Below are 25,529 nucleotides of genomic sequence, written 5' to 3' on the forward strand. Positions count from 1 at the left end.
AATAATTAAAACTGGGAGGGCTGCATATTAGAAATAAAAAAATAAATGTTCCAAATGCACCTCAGAAAAAGCCAAAGGCAGCACCAGGCCCCCTGCAGAGGATTCATAGATGATCGTAACAGAGGGGACGGTTACGATCATCCAATCTGGTCTCCTGTGTAACAAAAGCTAGAGAACCTCACCCACTAATTTCTGCATCAAGCCCAGAATTTCTGGCTGAGCTGGAGCATATCTTTCAGAAAGCATCCCCTTTTGATGTAAAGACTTCAGGTGACAGAGACTCCACCATGTCTCTCGGTAAGGTGTTCCTATGGTTAATCACCCAGCATAGCCCTCAAACCAGAAGCATGGTTTGTCACTGCTAACACCTTCTGGGTTTTACATTAAAAACCTAAAGACACTTCTCTACGTTGCAATGACTACTATTTGATCAGGGAGTTTGTTAAAATAAAAAATCCTAAATGGTATAGAATAAGCAGATACAAAAAAACTTTACAGCTTTTCCTGTGCTCGCCATGAGTTTTCTTTCCACGTGCAAAATCTCTTGTAGCATTTCATTTCTTTGCGGGGGAAATCATCAGACAAACCAAAATGATTCTTTTTTCCATGAACAAACTGTTGTGGATCAGATCATTAGCTGATGTAAACTGGTGTAGCCACCAGAGCTTACTGATTTACACCAGCTGAGAAACTGGCTCTGCCTTTGCTTCAAGTTCCAGTGTCATCTGGGAAGCAGCACTTAGCCTCTGCCCATTTGAATTTTAACACATGCCCAACCACTCAGATACTGGGGGAAGAAACACTTTTTGCTTCACTCTGTGGGAAGACAATCCTCAAGCCATTCGGGTGCATCCTATCTGCTGCATGCAACCCGGGCAAGCCCCACATAAAGCCTGGGTTATAGCATCACACCTGCCAGGCAGGTTCTCATCTAGATGGAGCTCCACTGTAATTAGCAAGTTTCTAATTTCCAAAATATATATCTATATATCCATTCCCAGCTGTGTACTTTCTGGCAAAATATCTAAGTTGTAGACTAACATAATCCCTGTTGCTTTAGCACCTGTATATGGATTGCGCAGCTGCATCAAATTACACCTTCTCGCAAGCATCTAGTCAAGTTCAGCTCACTAAGTCTTCAATTAAGATCTCACCAGCTCATGCCGAGGATAGTTTTATGCCCAGACACTCTGAATCACAAGAGCTGTTCTTTTTTTTTATCTTTTCCAAATCATCACGTCCACCTCGGTGCCTTAGTTCTTTATCTGTACCCACTTTCCTGCCTACAGAAGGGACTCCCTACTAATGTCCAACTAAGATCATGACAATGTCGTCTTCATTAAACTAATCCTAGGATTTCTCTGTCTTTCTCTCTGGCGCCAAATTACTGTGCTTGCTGAAAAAGGAGAAGAAGTCAGTGTCGGTCCGATGGCCTATAGAACTGTTAACAATAACAATCATTCACTTATGAACAATTGCACTTGGGAGGGAAAACAGCCAAAAGGACTCCATCAGTGGGAACGCAAGTGCAAGAAAACGAACTTTCTGGCAGCTTTCCTATCAAAGCAGAGAGCACAAATCACAGGGAAAGGATCATGCTTTCACGGCTCCAAAGTCAAACCCATCAGCACCAGATAATATTGATTCCAAGAATTAAAAATAAAGGCCCTGTTGCTGGAAAATTCTCTGGAAAATTCTCGCTTCCAAAGAGCCGAGCCGATCTGGGCCCAGCTGGCATTTACCGTAACCCTTTTTAAGGTCACTGATGTAAACTGTTGCCTTGTTTCCAAACAAAAGATTACAGTCTACAAAATCTTAACTACCCTACCAGGCCCTTTGCATTTTCTGCCATCAACTTGCTTCAGAACAGGGGGAGCAACCAGCAGGCAAATATTAAGGGGTTTTATTATTATAGTGAAATGCGTTTCTCGGGAATCAAGGGTGCAAATCTTGACAACAGTCCGTAAATCAATAGGGGACCATGTCTGCTGAAGATTAAATGCAGCATCTGCTCAGTGCAGTCATTTTTTCCTTGCACTGCTATAAACACATGCATTTAAGGTTCTCAAAGTGCTGTACAAATATTAATGAATTGCCCCTCTGTGAGCGAGGAATTATTATCCCCCATATACTGATGAGAAACCTGAGCTGCAGAGAGAACAGCCATACTCCTTCAGGCCAAGGGGAAAGACCAACAATATACAAGAACAAACATGCAAAGGAGCTAAAGCTAATGAGCTGCTCCATGGTGCCAGAGCTGAAAGCTGTCTGCCCTCTCATCACTCCTCTACACCATCAGACACAAGAACCGACCCCTGCTGACGCCACTTAGTTATTTAACCGTACTATGGAAACACTGCCCAGATTGTCCTGTAGTCTTGCCTAGATCTCTTTACCTCCGGCCTCTGACCTGGCAAATTACACACCTGGCATGTGTCCCTGAAATAGGCTGTAGCTCACGAAAGCTTATGCTCTAATAAATTGGTTAGTCTCTAAGGTGCCACAAGTCCTCCTTTTCTTTTTGCGAATACAGACTAACACGGCTGTTACTCTGAAACCTGAAATAGGGCAGCAATGCATGCCTTGTCCAGCTTGATTTTCTCGTTGATTAGCAAAAAACAACCTTGCACTGAACCTGTTCAGATCTACACAGGACACTTGATGTGCCAGACTTGAATGCTGCCATTTCAGTCAGCTTTGCTTTGAGAGGGTGCAATCCTCCAAGAGGCCCTCTTTTTAAAATCTCCTCCCCCGCCCCATCAAGGCCTGGGAACTTTTTATTTTTTATTATTAAGCTTCAGTGATGTGTCTGGCTCTGGACCAGATACAGTCCCTGCCCCAAGGAGCTGGCAGTGGAAGCATCACAGTAAGGTCTCTGTCAGGACATGATTCCTTCAAGAACCATCACCTCTCTTACCAGCCGCGTGGAAAGGAAGGGGTTTCTCTCCTGAGTGCTCCTAGACCCTGCCAGCATGACAAACTCAGATCCTCACGTGGCAGGCCAGAGATAAAAGAGGAACTTTGTCCCTCCATGTGCAGCACAGTGCAATTGGCCAGGAAATTGCACATTCTTTTGAAGTACCAGGTAGTGCCTGAGGCAGGTTATCAGACAACGGCCTGATCCATTATGGCAAATCCTTTGTTCTGTGCTGTCTAGCAAGACTTCCAGCCTGGCCCTTCTTCTGTTTTTTCTTAAAGTGGCCTGGACAGCGAGGGACGTCTAACAACCACTGGGCACAATTTTCCCTGGCCACGTTTTTGTGTAATTCTTCCCAGCCAGCTTTGGGCCCAGGCTGAAACTCCAAGCCTGTTGCGCGACGTGGCCTGTGAGAAACGCAGTTTGCTTTGAGTGGCTGCATGTGCAGAGATGCAGCCACGATACATCGCACAAGCAAAATTCCACCCCCAAATGTCACAGGAGTCTCCACAGAATCACAGACAAAAGCCTCTTCTGAGTTACTGATTCATTTGTTTGCTAAGCGGCCACAGTACCACCTCGAGCAACATAGGGTTACACACACCCCAGGCTTGACTGCTACCCACATTCACGCTGGAGATCAAAGCAAAGATGGGGAGCTCTCAAAGCCCTGTGCCTAGTTCAGAAAACATGTTATTTTTTTCCCCTTAAGCTATTTTGCAGCCTAGAAGACAAATGAAATATTTAAACGCCTCTGGAGCTTATGATTAAGTGACCCCATTTCTAGCCTGGGTCTATATAAGCTGCGCAAAGCAATTTGAACTGGCAAGTAAAAGTTCCAACCTTTGACTCACAGACATGAAAGAGAGAGAGACTCACGTTAATGCTGATTGCTTGAGACTGTGCTGTCCTGATTGAATAACCAGTGCTCCTTCCTGCACCTGCAGAGATGTGGGTTGGATTTCGCTCAAGCCCAGCGAAACGCAAGCCAAGAATGGCTCTCCGCTGTCTCAAAAAGAACAGGAGGACTTGTGGCACCTGGGAGACTAAGCCATTTATTTGAGCATGAGCTTTCGTGAGCTACAGCTCGCTTCATCGGATCCGAGAAGCTTATGCTCTAATAAATGTGTTAGTCTCTAAGGTGCCACGAGTCCTCCTGTTCTTTTTACGCCTATAGACTAACACGGCTGCTACTCTGAAACCTCTCTTTACGTCAGTGGGAGTCATGCTTGGGGCTGGGTTTGGTCCATAGTGAAAAATTCTCCTCCCTGATCCATCCTGCAGCTAAGAGACCTACAGGGTGGAGTTAGGTCTGCACCTCACTGCGTGGGTAGGACCCACCTGGCAAATGCAGGATACGCAGCAGAGAACCATCCAACGGGTCCAAGAATTTTGCTTTGTTCATGGTAAGATTTCTGGTTCTGATCTAACTTACACTGGTTTTCCAACAGTGCAATGCATTGACTTCAAAGGAAGCTGTACCCACTCAAGCCAAGGTTGGATTTGGTCTATAATTTAAAAAAAAATTAATAATAATAAAATCAGGCCAGGTGGCTGAGAAGAATAAGACAGAGCTAGGTATCCACAGCATCTGGAATCTAATCCCAGTGCTGCCAGTTATCCTCTGTAAAATCACAGGCAAGTTACTGCACTTGTATGCCTCAGTTTCCACATCTGGAGGAGGAGGATAATATTTACTCACCCTCCTAGCAGGGCATGAGGATGGATTACCTAACATTGATACCACATCTTGACAATGGAAAGTACTAAGTGTCATGATTATTCCTCCTGATTGATGCCAGCATACTGGAGATCAGAATCAGACCCTGTCTTATTCTCTGTTAAACACATTGCAGGGAAAAGTACCTGACATACGGATGGCTCAGGGTCATGGTGCAGGTTGGGTTTATTTCATGCTGTTAAGTTAAAGCTAAACGTCTGCTGATTCAGCTGAAAAAAACCATTGATGCAAAAGAACCAAAAAATCAGAAAAGGAGAAGGAAAAATAAACAGGAAAGGGGGAAAAGAAGCCACCAAAAAACATCTCAAGATCACACAGCCAAGCTAAACCTTTCTGTATGCAGCTGCACACGCCTCGGTGCCCACCAGGAAGAAAGTCTAAATGAAAGCTCTACGGTAACTGAAAGGATGTTGTAATAAGGAATGCATCTCGTCTATTTTTAATTGCAGCTTCTGGTCCAGCCAGCAGCTTCAGAATGTCTTCATTTACAGTATTCCTTCCTGAAATCTGAAAGCACAGGAGGGGGTGAAGGTTAGCAGTTGCAGACTCATTTCAAATCACGCAAATCAAGCCACTGTGATATACACAGATGTGCAGCAAGGTGCTGACAGCCTGCCCGTCTGGTAAAAATCCTCTTTCTGAGACCCAGCTGAGGCTGGGGGTGGTTTGTGTGTTGTGATGAAGATGCCTCAACTGAAAGGAGGGGCTTGTATTAAGGCACCTGAGTGCTGCTTAGAAGACCTGAGTTAAATTCCCTCCTCCCATGGCTCAGATCCCCAAATGGGAATAATGTCATTTCCCCACTTCACTGGTCGAGCCGTGTAAAAAAACAGATTTTTCAGCTCATTGGCAATTCCAACAGAAGTTTCAGATTGACTCAAAAATGAATTTTTTCTAAATTTTTGGTGACTTGAAAAATAATAAGACGAAGAAAAAAGAATCATTTCAGGTCACACAAAACATTTTGATTTTTTTTCAGAATTTCTCTCTCTGTTAGGGTGTTTTTCAACCAAAGCTCTTCACCGAAATTGACGTGAATTTGCCACATGTTTTGGTGTCGCCGAATCTGCATTTTCCACTGAAAAGAAGTTTCAGTTGAAAAATTTCACCCCATTCTCCTCGCAGGAGAACAAGAAGGATAAATGCATCCATGAGTGTGAGGCACTCGGAGTGAAGAGAACTTTCCCAGTGCTCTGTGAAAGTGACTCACAACTACATCCAGACCTAGGCATGAGTGGGGAGGGTTTGGGAGCTTTCCATCCACCTCTTTTGCTGTGGGGTGCCTTCTCTCTTATAATTTCATCTCCATGCTTTGTGACAGCCACCCACGTGATCTGATTCAAACAGAAGCAGACCCCGGTTTCCTTTAGGAAAAGCTTTCTCCCCCTCTTTATACAGAGAATATTCCATTGTTCCAAATAACACATAATCATTTTACTAGAGAGGACAAAACATAGAATCATAGAAGGTCAGGAGGTCATCTAGTCCAACCCCCTGCTTGAAGCAGGACCAATCCCCAATTTTTGCCCCAGATCCCTAAATGGCCCCCTCAAGGATTGAACTCACAACCCTGGGTTTAGCAAGCTCATGCTCAAACCACTGAGCTCTCCCTCCTGCCAACAGCTCCTTCATTTGCTAGCAACCCCCCACTGACTCTGCTTCTTTCAGTGATCTGGTATGGTCTTTTCACAGATGTGATCCAGACTGGTCCCAAGCTATTTAAACAGTTGCTATGAGATGCTCTGCAGGATCTAGGCAGTAGCATAGCAACAGTTGTAGCTCCAGGATAACTTCATGTGATCTCTGCACTAATAAAGTTATAAAGCTGAATTACAGGAGGCCAGGTGCCTGATTCCCTTCTCACTTGCACCACTTCTACCCCAGTGTAACTTTGTTGATTTCAGTGGAGTTACTCCAGATTTACACAGGCATGAGAGGAGATTCAGACTCATGGGGGTTTTGTTTACTTGCTTTGGATCAAGTGGATGATGTCCATAACCAAAGTAGCCCATGGTACTTTCTTCCAGAGTGTGGGTCATTCCTAACCTCCATGGAGCACATTTCGGTTAGGGGGCATCTTTGCCCCGAGGAGCTGGGGAAAGTACTATTTAAAAGACTGGAATAAAGTATTCTAGCTCTGTTACATACTGTGCTGGGAAGAAAATTCTCATCTGCTGCCAAGAGCTTTTAAGGCTCCTAATCACCACTTGTAACTTGTGGCTGCATGATGAGAGAACATGAGCAAAACCAACTCCTCATTCCAGCGGCCATGTGTCAGGCTGCTTGGACATTCCCCCTTCATCTGTGGCTTGGGCTGCTACAATCTTAGCAACACGCTCCCCGCCTCCCCCTTACCCCCACAATAAAGAGCATCCGACCCAGCATTTAGTGGGTGGAGTGGGTCATCGTTACCTTTGTCTAAATCGATGATCTTTGCTGGGAAGCTCTGGGCCTGCTCGGCCCTCTCCTTCAGGATGTTGTTTTTGAAATCTGCGTGAGGAAGGAGCGCAGTTCAGAGGCCGGCCTCCAACAGAACATTAAAAGAAAGCAATGCTTTTCCGAGGAGAGGGATGTGAGATCGTTCCTGGCGGGCACTAGGTGCATCTCCTGATCGGTCATATTTGCAGAACTACTCAGACACTGGCAGGGAGGAAACATGTTTCCCCAGCTTAATCACTTCACTGGCACAGATCAGGTCTGAATACTTCAGCGTCCTGCCCTCAGTAACGGCCAAGGATTGCTTAGGTCTGTAGCGAGATGCTCCGGATTACTTGGGTGAAGGGCACCTGGGGGCCTTTCCTGATGTCGTTATTTAAAGAATTTTCCTCCTAGGAAACCTCTCAGAAGATGCATGCCCTCGGCAGGATTTCGTCAGAGTTGTAGGAAGCCACCTGGTGCCGCCTGCCCCACTCCCCTGCACAGAATTATATCCCAGATCCCATCCCCTGCCCCAGACCTGCCTCCTGGAACTGCTCTATTCTCTGTTGCTGCATTTCACATGCCTTCTAGTTTTCAGGGGCCCATCTTGGGGTCTCTGTAGCTCAGCCTCTGACTCTGTATCCTATGATTCTCCGAGCAGTACCTCCCTCCAGAGGACAGATTATGGGTAGGCCTTTATTTGGACTGCACAGAACAAAACAGAAAGGGCCAAATTCTTCCCTGAGGTACCAGTGAGTCCACTGACATACCCGGAGACACACAGGGAGTGAGTTTGGCTCCCTATGCTCAGCTCGGTACACCAAAGAGGAACAAGATGACTCTAAATGTAATCTTCCCCAAGCTTGAACAATGAGAAGGCCCCCTGATTAACCACCCAAAAAAGGAACTCAAGGCTCCCATTTCAAGCTCCAGTAAAAAGGAGGAGGATCCATCTCCAGCTATGTTACAGGATCCCCCGGGTATGCACACACATCCATGCAGTGACCCTTATGTGAGCCATCACTGAGTCTGGCTTGCATCCCTTTATTTCAGCATGGTTCATCTGACCATGAGATCCAACACTGGGATTCTCAGTCTTCTATACTCTAGGACCCAAGAGTCAGCCACTCCCAACTTCACCTCCTAGGATATTTCTCTGAGTCCTTTTGCCCCTGTTTCCCCTGCACTTCCAAAGAGGAATGATGGTTTGCAGCATCCAGGGAGGACCTGGTTGCAATGGACTGAGTAAAATTTGCTACAGTGGAAGAGGCAGGGAATGGGGCTGGCTCATGACCTTCCTCTTTCCCCAACTCAATCAACTGCTGTTCATACCCTCTTCTGGGAGCAGAGCAAGGTCAAGTGATTACAGCAGGGACCTCAGAGGCTGGATTTGGGGATTTTATTTCTATCTCTCCCAGTGACTCACTGCGTGGCATTGGACACATTATTTAGTTGGTCTGTGCCTCAATGTGCCCATCTGTAACATGGGGTTAATGACAAAGTGCTTCGAGACTCTTCAATGGTAGACCCTAGAGAAGTGGCTTTGTGATTATCATCCTTATAACATCCCTTCACAGAATGTGGGGCAAATTTTCATCCTGTTTTTGCATCACAGGGCTTCACATTCCCATGAATTTTGCTTTGAGTTGCAGGGTTCAAAGAAGCCCAAAAGCTCAAAGTGAAAGTAAAGAGTTTTGCCCGGTTTCCTCCAAACCCATAAATCAGCCCCCAGCATATCCCAAAACTCCCAGTTACCCCAAAACTCAAGCCCCCAGGGTCAGCCCAAAATGTCTGGCAAACTTGGCCCAAGTTTTAGGTTTGTGCGCTGAGATTTCCAAAGCTGCCTGCAGATTGTGGATGGACAAGTCCCACAGAAATGAATGAGAAACTGGTCAACCAACCAAACCCTTTAGATGGCTTGGAAAATCTCAGTCGTGATTAGTTTGGATCCAAGAGTTGAGAACTGCTGCAGGAGGCATCCTGCTGATTCAACACATACCCAGCCTTATGCCTTCACTTTTGTACTGGGTCAGGTCAGTTGTGTCAGCTGAAACCTCTTTGAGATTCACGTCCTTCCTGACAAAGGGAATGAGGGGGAAAAAAAATCACCATTTGCCAGATATTTTCTACACTTGGTTCCTTTAACTCTCTTCATTTTTGCAGGTTGTGCCCCACTCTCTCATATCTTTCCCCTCACCTCTGCTCCCAGCATTCCAGCCAATTCCTGATCTTCAAAGGGGGTCATTGCAGAGCTGTGTATTGGGGGATTTCAGCTGTACTACACACATTAAAGCTAAGGGGAGGGCTGTGGTTAAATCATCACCCACTGTTTTGAAGATTTACCCTTTAACAATAAAGACCCAAATGACTATGTTTTAACTGTTCTCTTTCATCACACCGTCCTTTAGGTGTAATCCAGATGGAAAAGCCCAAGGAGATTTCATAGGAAATGGTAACCTTTTCTATACGTGTTTTGGGGACCATTCCAGAGAATTTAATCAAAAATGTTGTACCTCTGTAGGATGGTAGGAAAACCCTGCACAAGGAGCTCATTCTCTATTAAATACTAGAGGTTTTAGAGTATATTCTGTAGAACCCTACAGATAGGGCACAGCATTGAGAGTCAGGAGACCTGGGCACTAATCCTGGCTCGGCCAGGGTATGTCTACACTGCACTGGAAACCCAGGTTTGTGGGACCTGGGCTTGTGGACTTGGTGTTTCCAAGCCCATGCTTGAGCATCCACACTGCATTGTAAACCTGGGCTTACAATCGCTGGACCCAGGTCTCACAGCCATGCTAACGCATCCACACTGCACTATGCTGACCTTCTGACTCGGGTCTGAGGCTTGAGCTGAGTCCACACTACAGAATGACAGGGCTTGGATCCAACTCTGACCCATGCCCCTAGCAGGGTCCTAAGACCTGGGTCCTGTGTGCTTGCTGGCCCGAGTCAGACTGATTTATGTATGGACGGAAAGGGGGCTTGAGCTCAAACCTGAGTCAGAGCCCGAGCTTAGTGTGCAGTGTAGACGTACCTCCACTGTCCTGCTCTGTGACCTTCAGCAAGTCACTTTGCCTCATTGTGCCTCGTTTTTCCTCCCACCCTTTGTCTGTCTTGTCTATGCAAATTGTAAGATCTTTGGGTCAGGGATGGTTTCTTACTATATGTAAGTACAGTACCTTGCCCAATGGGGTTCTGATCTCAGTCAGGACCTTGATGTGCTACCATAATACAGGTAATAAAATCCCTAATACATTCTATCACACTTTTTCCATAAAGGAAGGGAACACACGACAAAATGGTCTCACAAAAGGGAATCACGCCTCCCACTGAAGTCAGGGGAACGTCACCACCTCTATCCCTCTCCTACAGCATGTCAGCCAAAGGTTTCTTTCTTACAGAGAAATAAATGGAGAAGCACAAGTCCCAGAAATAGGACCAAGGTTCAAAGAAAGTTTAAGGGGACTTTTCGGCACAGGTGTTTGTCCAGGACAATCACAGCAGTGTTTGCACCAGCCCTGTGCACTTTGTGCCTTTAACACAAACTCCTGGGGGGTGTCTTTAATGAAGAGCTGCTCATTTTGAGGCTCAGTTCCCAGTGTGTAAGCAGAGGAAATCCAGCTACTGAGCCAGCCCTCCAACAACCCCGTGCCCATTTTGGTAGGGTTCAAGCTGCTCACCAGGGATGGGGATCCCAATTTTTGTGTACAGCAATGGCCTAATTAGGGAGTGAGCTGCAGGTGAATCAGCGGGAAGGCAGTGAATAAAACCTGTCAATCGACATGCTGGTTACGTTACTATGCACTTCACAGAGACACCCTTGGCACAAGTACAGCCCTCCTGAAGCTGGTGGCATTACACCACGTGACAGCACTGAGGATCTGGGCCCATATTCTTCAAGATGGAGCCTTTCGCTTTGTTCAGTGCTTATTTACTACAGATCAGGGATTCCTACTTACTCTTCATATTTCTTCACGTTGTACTCGTAGCCTAGATGGGGAAAGAGACACGCAGTGAGCAGAAGCAATGTCACCATTTGACCCAACCCTCTGAGTGGGGCCGAGAGGGCTGCTCACGGAGGGCCTGGCTTTCACAGCCCAACCACGTGCCCACCCATGTGCATCCCACCTCCATTGCCCCAGGACCAGTCATGTTTTGTTTCTAAATCTCCACCTCTTGTTCCATCCCTCCCAGACCAGCAGATGACTGGCAACCAAAAGCTTTGGTCTTCTTCATTTGTCATGTCTCTCTCTGGTGTTTCAGGCGTGGACGTTTCGGGGGGTCACTCACTGACCCCCCCCCCGTGCTGCTGCACTCACTAGTAATTGGTCCATGGTACATCTGCACAGGTGAGACAGGACAGCCATTTAGGTCTGTGTCTATCATGGGCCCCAGGTACCAGACTAGAGTCTAGTCTAGATGTTTAGACCTTTCCAAAAGGCGGGTATCAGGCTAGATTCCTTCACCACGCCTTGGAGGTACTATGATCTCAGGGGCCTTCTTCTCCTTAAGTAAGACCTTGGCCCAGATTTCTGTTCTCATTTGTCACCGAGGTGAACCCAGTGTAACTCTATCAAAGTGAGGGGCGTGGCTCTGGATTTACAGCAGTGTCACTGAGATGAGAATCTGGTCCCCTGGTGTTTGGGTCCCTACCGGCCACAAAGAATGGCAATCCAAGGGCACTACCGAGGAGGTCGACATTGCCCCACACACCCGCTCACCATAGCGTATGTGGCTATTTCTGTTACAGTCATGTCTGTAGGCACTTATCTTCTTCTGCAGGGGGACAGTCACCCACGGCATAGGGTCCACACAAGGCTGAAGACCCCAATTACACCTCACTTCGCCCATAGGTGGTGCACTGGGTTTTACACAGTTTGGGCAGAGACAACATGTAACTGTTGGTAGTGGGGGTAGTCCAGTTTAAAGGTTCGGAGGCGGGGAGGTGACCGCCCCATGGTCTGATGACCATCACACCCATCTCACTGAACCGTCTCTCTTCAGGCCCACTCCTGCAAACCCTTTCTACAGAGCAGCGTGCTGGCCACCACGAGTCTCACTGCCTTCAGCACGATGCTCAGAAGGAAGGGCTGGCTCCTTAAGCGGGGTAACACTCCTCGAGACTTTGCCATTGGTGGCCTTTCCCTGCCGGCCAGGCGCTTACCTCTCCTCCGGCGTTTGCGGGTAACGAGCACCACAATGATGAGGAGGATGAGGAAGAGGAGCAGGGTTGCCAGGATGTAGCCCAGCTGCTGGAAGAAGTGTACCCGGCTCTCGGGGATGATGACGTTGATCACGTTATGGCCCCTGCCTAGGTTTGGATCTGGGGTTGGCGAGAGAAAGCAAAGCAGAATAAAATGGCGGCGCCCACGTGTCTGGAGCAAAGCAGAACACAGATGGGGGGGCCCGGTTCAAAGGTAAATCCTTTTTGGTGACGACTTTGGAACCTAACCATGCCCCAGCGTGGGGAAGGAGAGAAATGCTGGCCTCTTTTAAATGCTGTTGTGCATCAGGGCACAGAACGGCAGCCATTTCCACCCCAGAAATGGCTGCACTTCAGTGAGGAATGAGTGAGCCCCATAGATACAGGCTGTAATGGCCAGTGGGAGCCTTTTCGATGAAAGGAGTCCCGTTAGAGAGAGGCCTGAGGCAAAACTAGCCCCACGTCCGAACAGCCTCTCGTCACGTGGGAACTGGCTCCAGAGCTGGCTCGCCTCATCTGCATGAAGGGACGAACTAAAACCCCAAACCAAATGCACTGCCCCTGTTGGGCCTACAGATTTACCTTCCCTGGGAGCAAGTTTATGGAGTGTCACAATAATCGATGGTATTGTGCTGACGGAACAGGTGCAAAAAGGGGGACAGGGAGACAGAGTGAGTCCAAACTAAAAGGCCTCCTGCTATAATTCAAGGGCTGCGTAAAGCTCATGCCGGGTAAACAAGAGATGTGTGGGACCAGAACTCAGTGACCCAAAACCGGGGTGCAGGAAATTATGGTCTAATTGGTGAACAACATAATAAGGGGCGACTCCACCATCACTCCCTTTTGGGGCTCTTAACAAGAAAAGACCTTTTGGGGGAAATTAGCGGAGACGGATGGGCAGAGGAGGCTACTGCAACATGGGTTGATTGAAAGAAGGGGACAGAGCAAGCTTCACACCATGGCTGCTGCCCCCATGCCCCCCCTCCCTTCTGTGTAATACGAGTCTGGCTGAGCTGGCCACATTTTGCAACACTGCTGTACTCCTGTGACCAGAGAGGCAGATAAAAGCAATGCCTGAAATGGCCCGACGCTCATTACAGCTTGCCAGGTCTCAGAGTGGCTGGTAACACCATGCATGGTGCCTGTTTTTTCCCAGCAGTGAGACAGCATGTGAAAGTCAAAAGAGCTGCATTTTCTGTCTGTCTGATTTTTTTCTCTTCCTTCTAGGATGAGTTTGGCTTGTTTTGTCTTCAAGGAAGCTGGATTGGACTATAACAGCAACAACTGTTCCAATCCCCCTCAACTAACTTCTTCTCTTTCCCCCAAAAGGACAGTTATCACCATCTCTGTCACCATCTCAGACTGTCACACAAGGGCGGTCCCTTTCGAAGAGCACCCTTCAGCTACAGGGAAAGGGAACAAGGAATGTTGTTAAAATGAAAGCCTTATTCAATATGGTACATTTCAAATGCATTAACCATCTTTCCTTCTTCTCTGGATCTTTAATGAAAGGTTTCCATGGATAATTAGTGGTGATTGCCATGCTGCTGACGAGAGTGAGGATACCAAACCCTGACGCTGTTTAATGCTGGACAGTGGCAGGGTCATAGGCTCACATTAACACCTCGGGCCCCTTGATTCCATCTAAATTAACACAACACACCCCTCTGAAGTCTCAATGATTGTTTCTCTCGTCATCTGAGCTTGGAGGCTCCCAACTGAGATTGGGACCCACAGGGCTGAGTACTATACATACCCATGATAAGAGACAGCCCCTGCCTTTAGGAACATATGATCCTAAGGATTATTAACCCCAACTAACAGAGAAGGAACTGAGTCACAGGGAGATTCAGTGATGTGAGCAGTCAGACAGGGCATAGATAGTAGAACCAGGCAGTGAACCCTGCTCCCCCGAGAGTCTGGCCAACTCACTAACCACTAGATCATCCGCCCTCTCTGCTGCATAAGGCATTAATAATCATTCTTTAACATGTGCTCATGTTTAACGCTCCCAAGACTTTCCAGGGAAGCAAACGTGCTGTTAGTGACTCTTGCCGATTATCACTGCACTGCTCCTGTCTAGCAAAGAGGGCAAGTCCAGGGAGAAGCAAAGAGAGCCCCAGGTGCCTCTGCAGGAGAGCACAGCGAGCTTTTCTGGTCGCTTTAGACATGCACTGCACTGCTTCGGCTCCAGACGGCTAACAGATGAAACAGCCTGGCCCTGCCAAGTGCTATAATTTATGGAGTGGAAGGAATTTGCAATGCCCAAGAATGAATTTTCTTTTAAATAAAACAAAATAAATAACTAAGAACACAGTGAAAAAGCCAGGAATCCATTCCATTTCTGGGCGCAGCCGCTTGTCGATTCCAATTGCTCGTCTTCCAAGCAGGGAAGGGAAACAGGGTTTGTATATGGAACGTTTTTTCTAGAGCCTGAATAATTGGGTCAATGCTCTCCCTTCCTCCCCCAGAAAAAGAGAAGGAAAAATTTGTTTGCAAGAGTCGGGGGGTTAGATAAATCCTGCTGAAGGATAGATAGCAAAGCCCTGAGACACACTGTGCTGTGGGAGACTTCCCTTTGAAGCAGAGTTCAAAGTGATGCCGTCTCATGGAGACTGGGAATGTTCACACAGTGCCAGACAAACGCCAACAGGGAATTGTAACCTGAAAGCTGCTTCAGAGTTAAATTCCTATGTTAGTGAGAGAGAGTAAGGGGAAGCACCCAAAGAGCCATCGTACCTTGCAGTATATTCAGGCAGAATTCCCTAATGGCTAAAGCAGGGACCAGGAATCCTGGGTTCTATTCCTGGCTCTGCACTCACATACTCAAACTTCCTAAGTATTCTGGTTCCTCAGTTTCCCCAGTGTCTATATAATAATTAAAAAGGTCCAAGTTCTGCTCACCATTATACCAGAGTCAATCTGGAGTAATTCCATTACTTTGGATTTACACCAGTCTACGGGAGAGCAGAATTTAGCTCCATCTTTTCTTTGTAAGTGTATTTTGGTGCTCATGAGAGTGGGGAGCTAAAAACAGAGACAAATAGCAGGCACTGAGTGGCAGACTTTTCCCCCGCCATCCCCGGCCCACCATGCACAATATTGCCAAGAAAAGAAAAAGAGTACTTGTGGCACCTTAGAGACTAACCAATTTATTTGAGCATAAGCTTTCGTGAGCTAGAGCTCACTTCATCAGATGCATCCGATGAAGTGAGCTGTAGCTCACGAAAGCTCATGCTCAAATAAATTGGTTAGTCTCTAAGGTGCCACAAGTCCTCCTTTTCTTTTTGCGAATACAGACTAACACGGCTGCTACTCTGAAACCTGTCATATTGCCAAGAAAGAACTTCCATCTTTCTGCCAGCACACCTGTCCTAAGCAAAGACTATGCTATGCCAAAATGGAGGGTGATTTTGCAGTGTGGACCAAATGACCATCGAGACTAGAATGAGACCACCGGGCCTGTCTCAGCTGGGACATGATTGGCCCCGGTTTGAACCCAGCTCTCCATTTGTGTCAGCCTTGCCTGTGCAACAAGATCTCCCCCGAGCCTTTTTAGTCATTCCCCGGTAAGGGACATGACACCTCCGGAGTATCGGTTAAGCGCAGCGATGATCGGCTGTCAGAGGAATGTCGCTGCTGAGCGAAGCCAGCGAGTTCATCCTGACTCCGACAGCTGGTTTTGCTTTTCGGGCCATTTGAGAATGTTATAAGCTATTCAGTTCCATCAGTACAGAAATGCAAACACAGCCAGGGTCCAGAAACTCCACATTCCCTACAATAAACTAAGCTCTGAGCACCCTGACCCAAAGGTCCAGGACCCCAGTTACAGAAGGGCTAATAGGCCAGAGCAAATAGCCCATTAAACCAATCAGCCAAACTTTAATTAAACACTTGAGTGACCCAGGACCCCTGAGCATTAGAAGATGCTAAACTAGTGATGAAAATGAAGAATTGAGGCAGCTGCTCAAGAACAGGTAGGAATCAGGAAACCCACTAGCTGTCTCTGGGTTGGGTCCTGCTCCGGGAAGAGCAGGAAGCAGGACCAGAAATACATCTCCAGTGCTTGTATTATGAAAGTGACTCCTGCCAGGCAGGCAAGGATTCCGCAGGGCAGGCCCAGGCCGAGCACTTTGCTGCTGCTCCAAGCAAGACTGAAATGCCAGCGTCCTCCGCTGATGGCAGCATGTGTGATCGGCCGGTTGGACACACCCTGGCCAGAAAAGCATAATCTCCTGGGGGACATGGTGCCTGGGCTGGTATGTCCGTTGCTCCTGTCCCGAAATGCTCTGCTGGTTGTACTGGGGAAGAAGCTACCTATATCCTTTTCCTGTCCTTGCAGCCCTGCATAGCACAGGGCTGGATTCAGCCCTCGCTGTGATGTCTTTTTGACCGCTATAATACTGGAACACACAGGAGTGGTCCACCTGGGAAACCATTTGTTACCAACTTGATTAGAGCAGCAGGGCATTCTGGGAAGCGGAGGAACAGCCAGGTGGAGACTTCTGAAAGTCTGATGGAGTCTTCGCTAAGCTTTGTGGATGAAACCCAGTTAGACCTGGTTCAGAACCGGAACACTGGATCTGACCCCTCCTGAACTTTCGGGGAGCTTGAATCCAGATCCAAACAATCCAACCTGGGTCGCTCTCTTCAACGGGCCGGATAGAATATCCACCACCCTCAGACTGAGGAGGAGTTCAGCTACAAAGCCAATGGATGTGAAATTCATATTGCGGCCCCGTCCATAATGAGGGGGAAGGGTCTTTGGTTCCCACGGGGTCAGCGTACACTCAGGGAGAGGAACAAGACCCCGATAATAAGACAAAGAATCTAGCAAAAATGACTGACTTGCTCCACAAGGATGCTGCGAGCGTTAATTAATGACTGCCAAGTGCCCACAATCCTGCGGTGAAAGGCCCTGGTTATGTACATACAGCTTCTGGTTTGGGGGCAGGTTGTTTTGTTTGTTTTTTAAATACACACATCTGGGGAAACTGAGCCAAAAACTTAAGAGCCAAAGTTGATGCCCTGGAAATGCCAACATCACCACCGGAAAATCAAGAGGCTCAGTTCTGTGTGGTCTGATGGGTTTGTCCTCCAGCCCAATCGTGTACCCCTCTTTTATTACCATCGCTACCCATTGCACTGGCCGTTGCTGGCTTGCTCTATTGGGGACGAACTGGGTAACTCTTGTCACCAGAGCCAGGCTTAAAAAAATATTAAAAACCCGCTTGCAGAGCCATCAACATCAACTGCGCTGCAGCACATCTCCACGCTGTTAAAGGCGGCAGTAGCTGCCACACAGAGGAAGCAATCGCACGGGCAGACGTTTAAACCAGGTGACAGCATGCACAGCACGGCAGCTTACTGGTCTTTTGCCTTCCCCTGACATCACTTGCTGGACAGAGCTGGAGTTGGCTTAGCCTTTTGCAGACACTGGGGATTTCACTAACATAACAAAGAATAGATTTGAAACAGTGTTAGGCCTCTTGTGGTTTACTTTATTAACACCTAGCTGTTATCTAGTGCTTTTCACCAGTAGATCTCAAAACACTTTACAAAGGCATCAGCAGCATTACCCGCATTTTACAGAGGAGGAAACTGAGGTACCAGGCAGTGAAGTGACTTGCCCAAGGTCACTCAGCAGGCTAGTGGCAGAGCCAGGAACAGTATCTCTATCTAGTATACAGTATCTCTTCCCCATTCTAGTTTTCCACCAAAGTGTAAGCTTAGGTGATGTTGCTTTATGCTACAAACAAGAGCCAAACTTGCAGTATTTGTAAATATAGCATCCCCAGCTGCACCCAAGCCACTGCACTAAAGTTCCCTAAAAGAGTTGGTGCTATTTAACAAAAGAGGCGGGCTCTAACCTAGCCAGCAACGCAAGAGTTAAGGCACTGGTATTCCCACACACACGCTCACAAATCAGACTATAAATCACTGAATTCAGCAGGGTTACACACCGAGGCCTCAGTCCTGCAATCTGATCCATACAGGTGGACCCTTAGACATGAAGTCCACAGGGCTCTACATGGATGTGAGGGTCCACTCGCATGCATCAGGATACAGGACTGGGGACCAGACGCAAATGCAGCCATAGTCAAAATCCTTTCCTTGTTTCTCTCAAATACGGCATAATCCCGTTTAGTTGCCTCGCTCCGTACTACTCCATTTAGGACAAGGAGGAATAATTAACAGGTTTGTTTTATAAAGAAGTACCTATCTCACAGGCATATGAGACTTGAGGGAGTCAATGTTTGTAAGGTGCTCTGAGACCTTTGGTTGAAATATATGACACAGCTGCATGCATTTTCAAAGGGCTGCTGCTTTATTTTAATCCAGGATAACTGATTTTTAGTGCAAAAAATTAAGCAGGGAACAGCCTCCTGACATACCTGCCACCAAAATATCAGAGATGAGATCCCCAGCGCTAGTGTAAATGGGTCTAGCTTCACTGAAGCCTGTGGAGCTGCACCACTTTGCACCAGTTGAGGCTCTGAAGGCCAGCAGAGAACTGAGCATAGATCTGTGAACTGTGCGACAATAAATATGTCGTTGAGATAACGGCCAGGTTCTTCTCTCAGTCACGCAGATGTAAGTCCAGAATCATTCCACTAAAGTCAGTGGGTTCACTCTAGATTTATGTGGGTGCAACCAAGAAGCAGAATCCAGCCCAGGTTTCTATTGGCAGCAGGATGAAGTTTCCTGTCTGGAAATGGCTCCAAACCTTGGAGCTATGCCTGAAACTGGAGCTGTTCATTGAGAAAGGTCAGCACTTTGGTTCTGTTATCTCCGGACATTTTCCTTTTCTTTCATGTCTCCCAGAAGATTTTTACAGGGGTGTGCAAGGAGTGGGGGGTTCTGTCACGGCCACTCCCACTGCTATGGAAACAGGACCCGCTCCGGCACGCTGCATGGTGTCGATGGGTTTGGAACAGGCACACGAGACATTCCAGCTTCTCTCAAATTCCCATCCATTCAGCAAATTCTTAGCGTGGCGCTTTGCAGGCCAGATGAGCACTCACCGCCCCCAGGGGCCCAAAGGGGGCAAAATTTAGCAGCTGAATCGACTCGCTTTGCTTTAGGCATTAGGCGAGGCATTCAGGCCATTAGGGCCTGATCCAAACCCTGCTGAGATCCGTGGTCTTTAGATCAGGCCCCCAGTGCACAGCAGCCAGCCCCTCATGGACTTGTTTAGCAAAGGCTCTGAACAGAAATAATCCACCTTATGTGTTCTTCAAATGAGGTGGGGGGGGGTGATCCTGGGCCTGATCCTTCTCCCACTGCCGTCTCTGCAAGTTTTGCCATTGTCTTCAAAGGGAACATGTTCATCTGTGTCGTGCTTTGCTGTTGGCCAGAGGAGATCAGTGGGGACTACTCGTATGAGTAAACATTGCCCAGATTTGCAGGATCAGGACCCAGCTTGCCAAAGTGGCAGAAGGCTCCTTCCCTTCTTGTACTAATACTTTGCACACAGGGCACAGCTCAGGCCTCTTTACCCTTCACTAGCGCTGGTCATCGGAGGATCTCAAAGCACTTGATGAATATCAGCCAATGATGGCTCATGTCACTGCTGCAAGCTGTTCTCTCCAACCTGTGCAGGCACAAAGCTATTACCCTGCTACTCATGTGAGCGCGCGCTGCAGGACTGGAACCTACTGGATTCGCCCAAAGTCACAAAGCCAGTCACAGAGACTCAGCCGGAAAGGGAACCCCGGTGTCCTGACTCCCAGTTTCCCTGCACTGATCCTTAGACTTCACTGTCTCCTTAAGTTCCTCCAGCACACTCTGACCTACAAGACTGTGTTTATCAGTCCAGCTGCAGCCACTGTTCTGATTCAGTTAACGGAACATAGTAGCTTTATTTTATTGTGTTTAGTCTTGTGCACGCCAATGAACTGTCACGGAGTAAAGAGTAAAAGCAATGGCAAAAGTTTACCAGGGAGAAACAAAAACCATTGAACACAGGAAGAGCAGTCGTTTGCTGCTTAAATGTGAATTAGTGTAAGGTGAGAGAGGGCTCTTGAGCCTGCTTCTTTGACTGGAATAATTAATCCTTTCGTTCTCTTTGCCAGTGACAAACCCCAGTGCAGGACCCAGATGACCGAAACTATCTTGCCTGTATCCAGCACCTTTTCTTCCAACGTGGTTGATAGGCTCAATTAAACCGAAACACACGGCACTGGGATCACTTTCCCCACCACTGAAATGCAGCCACTGCTGGGGTGAAACACAGCAGCTATGGGACAGCCCACAGCAACACTAAGCCAACAGTTTTGACGTGCAAACGATGAATATGTCCTCTATTGAAAGCCATCGGACAAGGTAAGGAGGCAGAATGTAATTACCCCACATAAGAATGAGTCCGGATACTGAGGCTCTCTCTCGGTGCTATTCCAAATTGGCCAGGACATTAGTTAGGTATTTCCTCCAGAAGGCAAGAGAGGAGACGCTGCTTGAGCTGTTTTGGGGACCTGATGCAGGACTGAATGACTGGTGAGCTAGTCTGTCTGTATTAAATTGTTTCTAGCTCCTCCCATGTTTTGTCCACCTGCTCAGGTGGTTACCAGTTCACTGACTGCACAAACAAAGAGCAACGCTGGATTCCTAGGGGACCCTCCCTGAAATTGAAATGTAGATCTGCAAAATGGCAGCTGAACGGGACTCCCCGAGCCAAGGGATGGCAGCAAAAAGGCCAGAGGCAGAGAGCGTAATATTTGTGTCCCAGCCTCTACGTAAACTCGCCCACGGGCAATCTCTGTTTGATAATGCCTCTCTTTTCTGGGTGCCGACCTATGGCCCAGCAGGGAGATGCAGGCCTCCGTGGCTTGGAAAAGCCTCTTGCTGAAGCAGAAAGGAGCTACTTAAAGATTTATGAAGCACGTTTAAATTCAGTATTAAGCAGCCAATAAATATTAAACCACGATGAATATTTTAAAATGTTAATAAAGAATGATAACCCGGAAGGCTCAAAAATTATTAAATTGGGGAAGGGGGGTTGCCTGTGATGAGTGTGATGGTTCAGGGTTTGAACAGGCTGTCAGAGAGCAGCTCGTCCAGAGAAGAAAATGCGAGATATGGCAAAAAAAGGGGGATCTTGGGGCCTGATTCTCCACTGCCTGGCATGGACACCTGTTCAGAACGGGTGTGAAATGCTCCCACACCAGAATAGTAGCCTTTGAAATGCACTTTGCACCACTATATGCACTTTGCACCAGCATATACTAGATGCAAGGCAGAGAAGAATCAGGTCCATCAGCTGCAGAGGTGCTGAGCATCTTTAACTCCCACTGACTTCAGTGGGAGCTGAGGGCAGGATCAGGCCCTGTCCAGAGGTTCCCAGGGTTTGCTTCAGACTGCTCTTTGCAGACGCTTTCCCCCTCAAGCAATCAGAGCACTCCCCACCCACACAAAGACACCAACCACCCCTCAGAACATAGGGGCAGATTCATTCCTGCATTGACAGAAGGGACATTGTTTGAGTCTCATCTACTCCTGGCTGCAGGGACATGTGTGGGCCCTGGCTCAGGCTGGGGAAGCTCTCAGAGCATTTCAAAGTTGCTTCAGTGGCCTCTGTGGAGCATTGCAGGGATGCCGAGTCACCTGGGTCACGTCCCCTCCCTCCTTCCGGCCTGCCCCAGAGTGTCTCCTGAGGCCAGGTCTGTTGTGGGGGCAACACAAAGCAAGCAGAGCGATCTCTATGCCTGCTAGAAAACTCTCTGGAACTTGAGGCATTCCCTGAGGGCAGGGCCCGTAAGCCTGCTCTGTGACCCCTCTCAGCCTAGGGCAGGGCTATAGCTGTTCACTCCTCCCCGGGAAGAAGGACACCCCACCCTGGGAGGATCACCTACCTACAGCTGGCACGCTGTTGGGGTTAGTGAGGTTCACCACCTTCTTCTCTCTCACTGGCTCCATCACGGAGACCCGGAAGATCCTGCGCTCATGGAGGCCGCAGTAGTGATGGTGGAGGTGGCAGGAGTACGTGCCCTCATCCGCGTTCTCCAGGCCCGAAATCCGCAGCGAGAAGTCGCCCAGGGCAAAGGCCGTCTCAGTGATGTTCATCTTCTGCCGGATGAAGAGAGGCCCGTAGGAGCGGCGCTCGCCGGACGCGTACAGGTCTATGAGGCGGTCGGCCCGGTCGTGCGGGACCCCCGGGGGCTGCCTGTCCCAGTGGACCACTTGCTGCTCCTCCTCGCTGTGCCGCTCAGTCCAGATCTGGTTCCGGTTCACGCATGGGAGCACCACGGTGCTGTCCTTCAAGGCAACAATCACGGCCTTCTCGCCATCCCAGTACCTCTTCGCTTCCCTGGCTGCAGAGAGGACACAGGAGGCAGCTGGGTAAACAAGTACAGTCCCATTTCATCTGGAAACAACCCAGCACACACACCTTATTATACCTTATTGCCCCCGGCAGCTCTGCTGTCTAGCCGCCAGCCTTTCCCATGCTAGGAACCACCGAGAATGCTTTCCTGCCCTGCACTGCCACCCGAGGATCTCAAAGTGCTTCACAACCTGAGGCACATGGAAGGGGAGTGACTGGCTCAAATCTCCCACAGAGAGTCTGTGCCAGAGCTAGGAACTGAACGCAGGATTCCCGGGTCCCAGCTTAGGGTGTTAACTGCGAGCCCGTCCCTCCTCCCTCGTAGTTGAGAGTCCGTGGCTAGGTTTGCAGAGAAGGAAGAACACGCTCTCTCCAATGACTGAGAATGGGAAAACAATAACAGACTTTATCTTCAACATGCTGAGTCCCATCCTCCAAGTATCTTAGGCAGTCTCCTTGCAGGAAATGCTTTGATGCCCCCAGTGCCCTAATTACTGGGGGAATTACAGGCTCACTGGCTCGCAGGCTGTTCACGCTGAGCAATAAAAACCAGAAAAGCAGTGGGGCTCCCGGAGCCAGACTGGGCGTTTTTATTATACGCACAGAAACGTTCAGGGAGCAAGAGAGAAGATGCTGCTTCCCTCCCATCCCCACTCCCACTTATCCGAGTTACCCATACGCTCGCTGGACACTCAGCCCTTCGCCCCTTTCTCGGCACAGGCAGGCAGGGCAGCCTCAGCTCTTTCCCAGGGCTAACGAGACTGGGACCGGCAGGAAAGCCAGACAAGATGGAGGTGATGCCAGCGGGCAAAGGGGAACGTGTACAGCAAGTGGTGTCTCCATCCAAGTGGTGCCATCGGTGGCAGTCCCTAGAAGCTCCCCCTCTTGACACAGCAAGACTCCAACGGCAAAGCAAAGGAAACCTCACAGCTGCCTGGCTGCTAGAAGCCGCAGTGAGCACTGATGTCTTTTGAGGTGCAGCAACATTCACGTGCAGCACCAGTGATCCTATCCCGCACGGTGCTCTGCCTCCGCACGGACCCCCCACTGATTTCACTGAGGCCCTGGGTGGGAGCAGGGGTCTCCCTCACCAAAGCTGGCTCAAGGTGCTAGCCCTGGGCAGTACCCCTGTGAAGCCAACAAGGCTCTTCATGAGCATAGGGCTCCCGCTGCCCAGAGTTCTCTGTCAGACTGGGGCCCGAGGTACTGGGCATGGGGAGTACCTGCCCCCCGCAGAGGGACCGATGCCCACCGTTTGCATCAGCATGTGCCTTTACCTTTCTCGGTGACCTCCAGCTGGATTTTCACCGTTTCGTACAGGTGGCAGTAGTGATGGTGGAGGTTGCAGGAGTAAGTGCCTTGGTCGCTCTCTGCAACATCTAGTGCAAGAGGAGAAAAAGAACCTTTAAGAGCAAGATGACGCTTGTCTGCGGCTGTTTATGCAGCACGTCCCCAGGCTTGGCGGTACCGAAGGAGCTTTAGACAAACAGGGCCAACGTCCCACTGCAGTTACATGCTCATTTGAGCTCATTCTTGTTTGTTTGAGTTATTCTTTGGCATTTCAGTAATACCGGCCCCAGCCAAGCTTGTGCTAGGCACTGTAAGAGACCCAAAGAGCGTACAATCTGCATAGACAAGACGGACAGAGAGTGGGAGAAAGGCAGGATTCTTATCATGTTACAGATGGGGAAATGAGGCACAGAGTAATTAAGTGACTCAATCAAGGCCACACAGGGAGTCCACGACAGTGCTAGGACTGGAACCCAGAGTGCTTTACCCATAAGGCTATCCTTCCTCTTTGACACACAGTGATTAAGACTTTCAAAGCGGTTGCAAGGCAAGTTTCTCTTAAAAGGTGGTTACTTTACTCGTGGTTAGAACACTGCATTTCCTGAGTCTCAGATGACATCAGCCTGCCCTTCCCCTTAGGAAATCTCAGTACAAGAGCATGGAGCTACAGCAATGGAAGGAGAGATCACTTTGGCTCCTGGTACCTTTGATCACCAGTGAGAAGTTGCCATCTGCGAACGCATTCTGGGGCATGGCTATCCTCCCTTGGTTGTAGGAGCTATACACCCGCTGCTCCCCAGCCGAGTACATGTCACACAGCCTCTCCGCCTTGTAATCTCCATCCGGGTTGCTATACAAGTCCCAGTGGACCACACGCTGGCGGTCATTCAGACGGTCCTGGGTCCAGATCATGCGGTAACTCTTGCAGGTCAGGACAGTTTGGGACCCAGCCACGGCGCTGACATTCGACACGGACACCACCACGCTCTCGGGGTTCAACATGTCAGCTGGGACTGTGGGCAGAGAGAGGGAGAGGCCGGACTGATGGGACATGAAGTGGGGAAGGATGCATGAAAGCAGCCGGTTGGTCATGGCAGCATGTTCTAGAATCTATGCAGGTCTGGCAGCGGCTCATGGGCGGCCAGGCGGCTCCCCATTCCTGGCCAATGGGAGGTGCGGAGTTGGTGCTTGGGACGGGGGCAGCGTGGAGAGACACCCCCCCTGGCCATGCCTCCTCCTAGGAGTCGCTGCCAGCCATGTTGCCACTTCTGGGAGCAGTGGCAGGCCAGGGCAGGTAGGGAGCCTGCCTTAGCCCCGCTGCACCGCTGGACTTTTAGCAGCCTAAAATCTCCTGGACTGGCTTCAGCAGCCTCCGGGAGATCGAGCCTGATTCCGGGAGACTCCGGGTCAAACTGGGAGGGTTGGCAACCCTAATCAGTTCCCATACTTCTAACGATCCTAAAACCAAGACAGAGTAAAAGGGCATCACTTACCTGAATACAAATGAACAATAGACCCTGCTGAAGGAAAAAAGAAAATAATGTTACTGACAAAGCAAATGAGCAAATATTAACTATATTCATAGCCAGCATCTTTCCTTTATTTTTATTATTCCATCCTTCAGCTCTTCTTCAAT

At 48.7% G+C, this 25,529-nt stretch overlaps 1 protein-coding gene across 4 annotated transcripts in view; it reads right to left on the bottom strand.

The window, feature by feature from the left end:
- MXRA8 (matrix remodeling associated 8) overlaps positions 1-25,529 on the bottom strand; it is a 42,682-nt gene that overhangs the window by 506 nt on the left and 16,647 nt on the right. The window contains exons 2-10 of one of the 4 annotated variants that reach the window (XM_073316655.1): positions 25,387-25,410; positions 24,598-24,906; positions 23,881-23,982; positions 22,134-22,592; positions 12,244-12,402; positions 11,039-11,069; positions 9,076-9,152; positions 7,071-7,148; positions 4,988-5,165 (exon numbers count right to left, since the gene is read on the bottom strand). In XM_073316655.1, coding sequence (XP_073172756.1) covers positions 5,140-5,165; positions 7,071-7,148; positions 9,076-9,152; positions 11,039-11,069; positions 12,244-12,402; positions 22,134-22,592; positions 23,881-23,982; positions 24,598-24,906; positions 25,387-25,410 — 1,265 coding nt within the window. In that variant the 3' untranslated portion in view covers positions 4,988-5,139. Of the gene's footprint in view, positions 1-4,987; positions 5,166-7,070; positions 7,149-9,075; positions 9,153-11,038; positions 11,070-12,243; positions 12,403-22,133; positions 22,593-23,880; positions 23,983-24,597; positions 24,907-25,386; positions 25,414-25,529 lie in introns of all 4 variants that reach the window. The other 3 variants (XM_073316653.1, XM_073316652.1, XM_073316654.1) reach the window with 3 other exon arrangements.

This window comes from Lepidochelys kempii, chromosome 18, assembly GCF_965140265.1.
Source record: "Lepidochelys kempii isolate rLepKem1 chromosome 18, rLepKem1.hap2, whole genome shotgun sequence".
Taxonomy (NCBI): Eukaryota; Metazoa; Chordata; order Testudines; family Cheloniidae; genus Lepidochelys; species Lepidochelys kempii.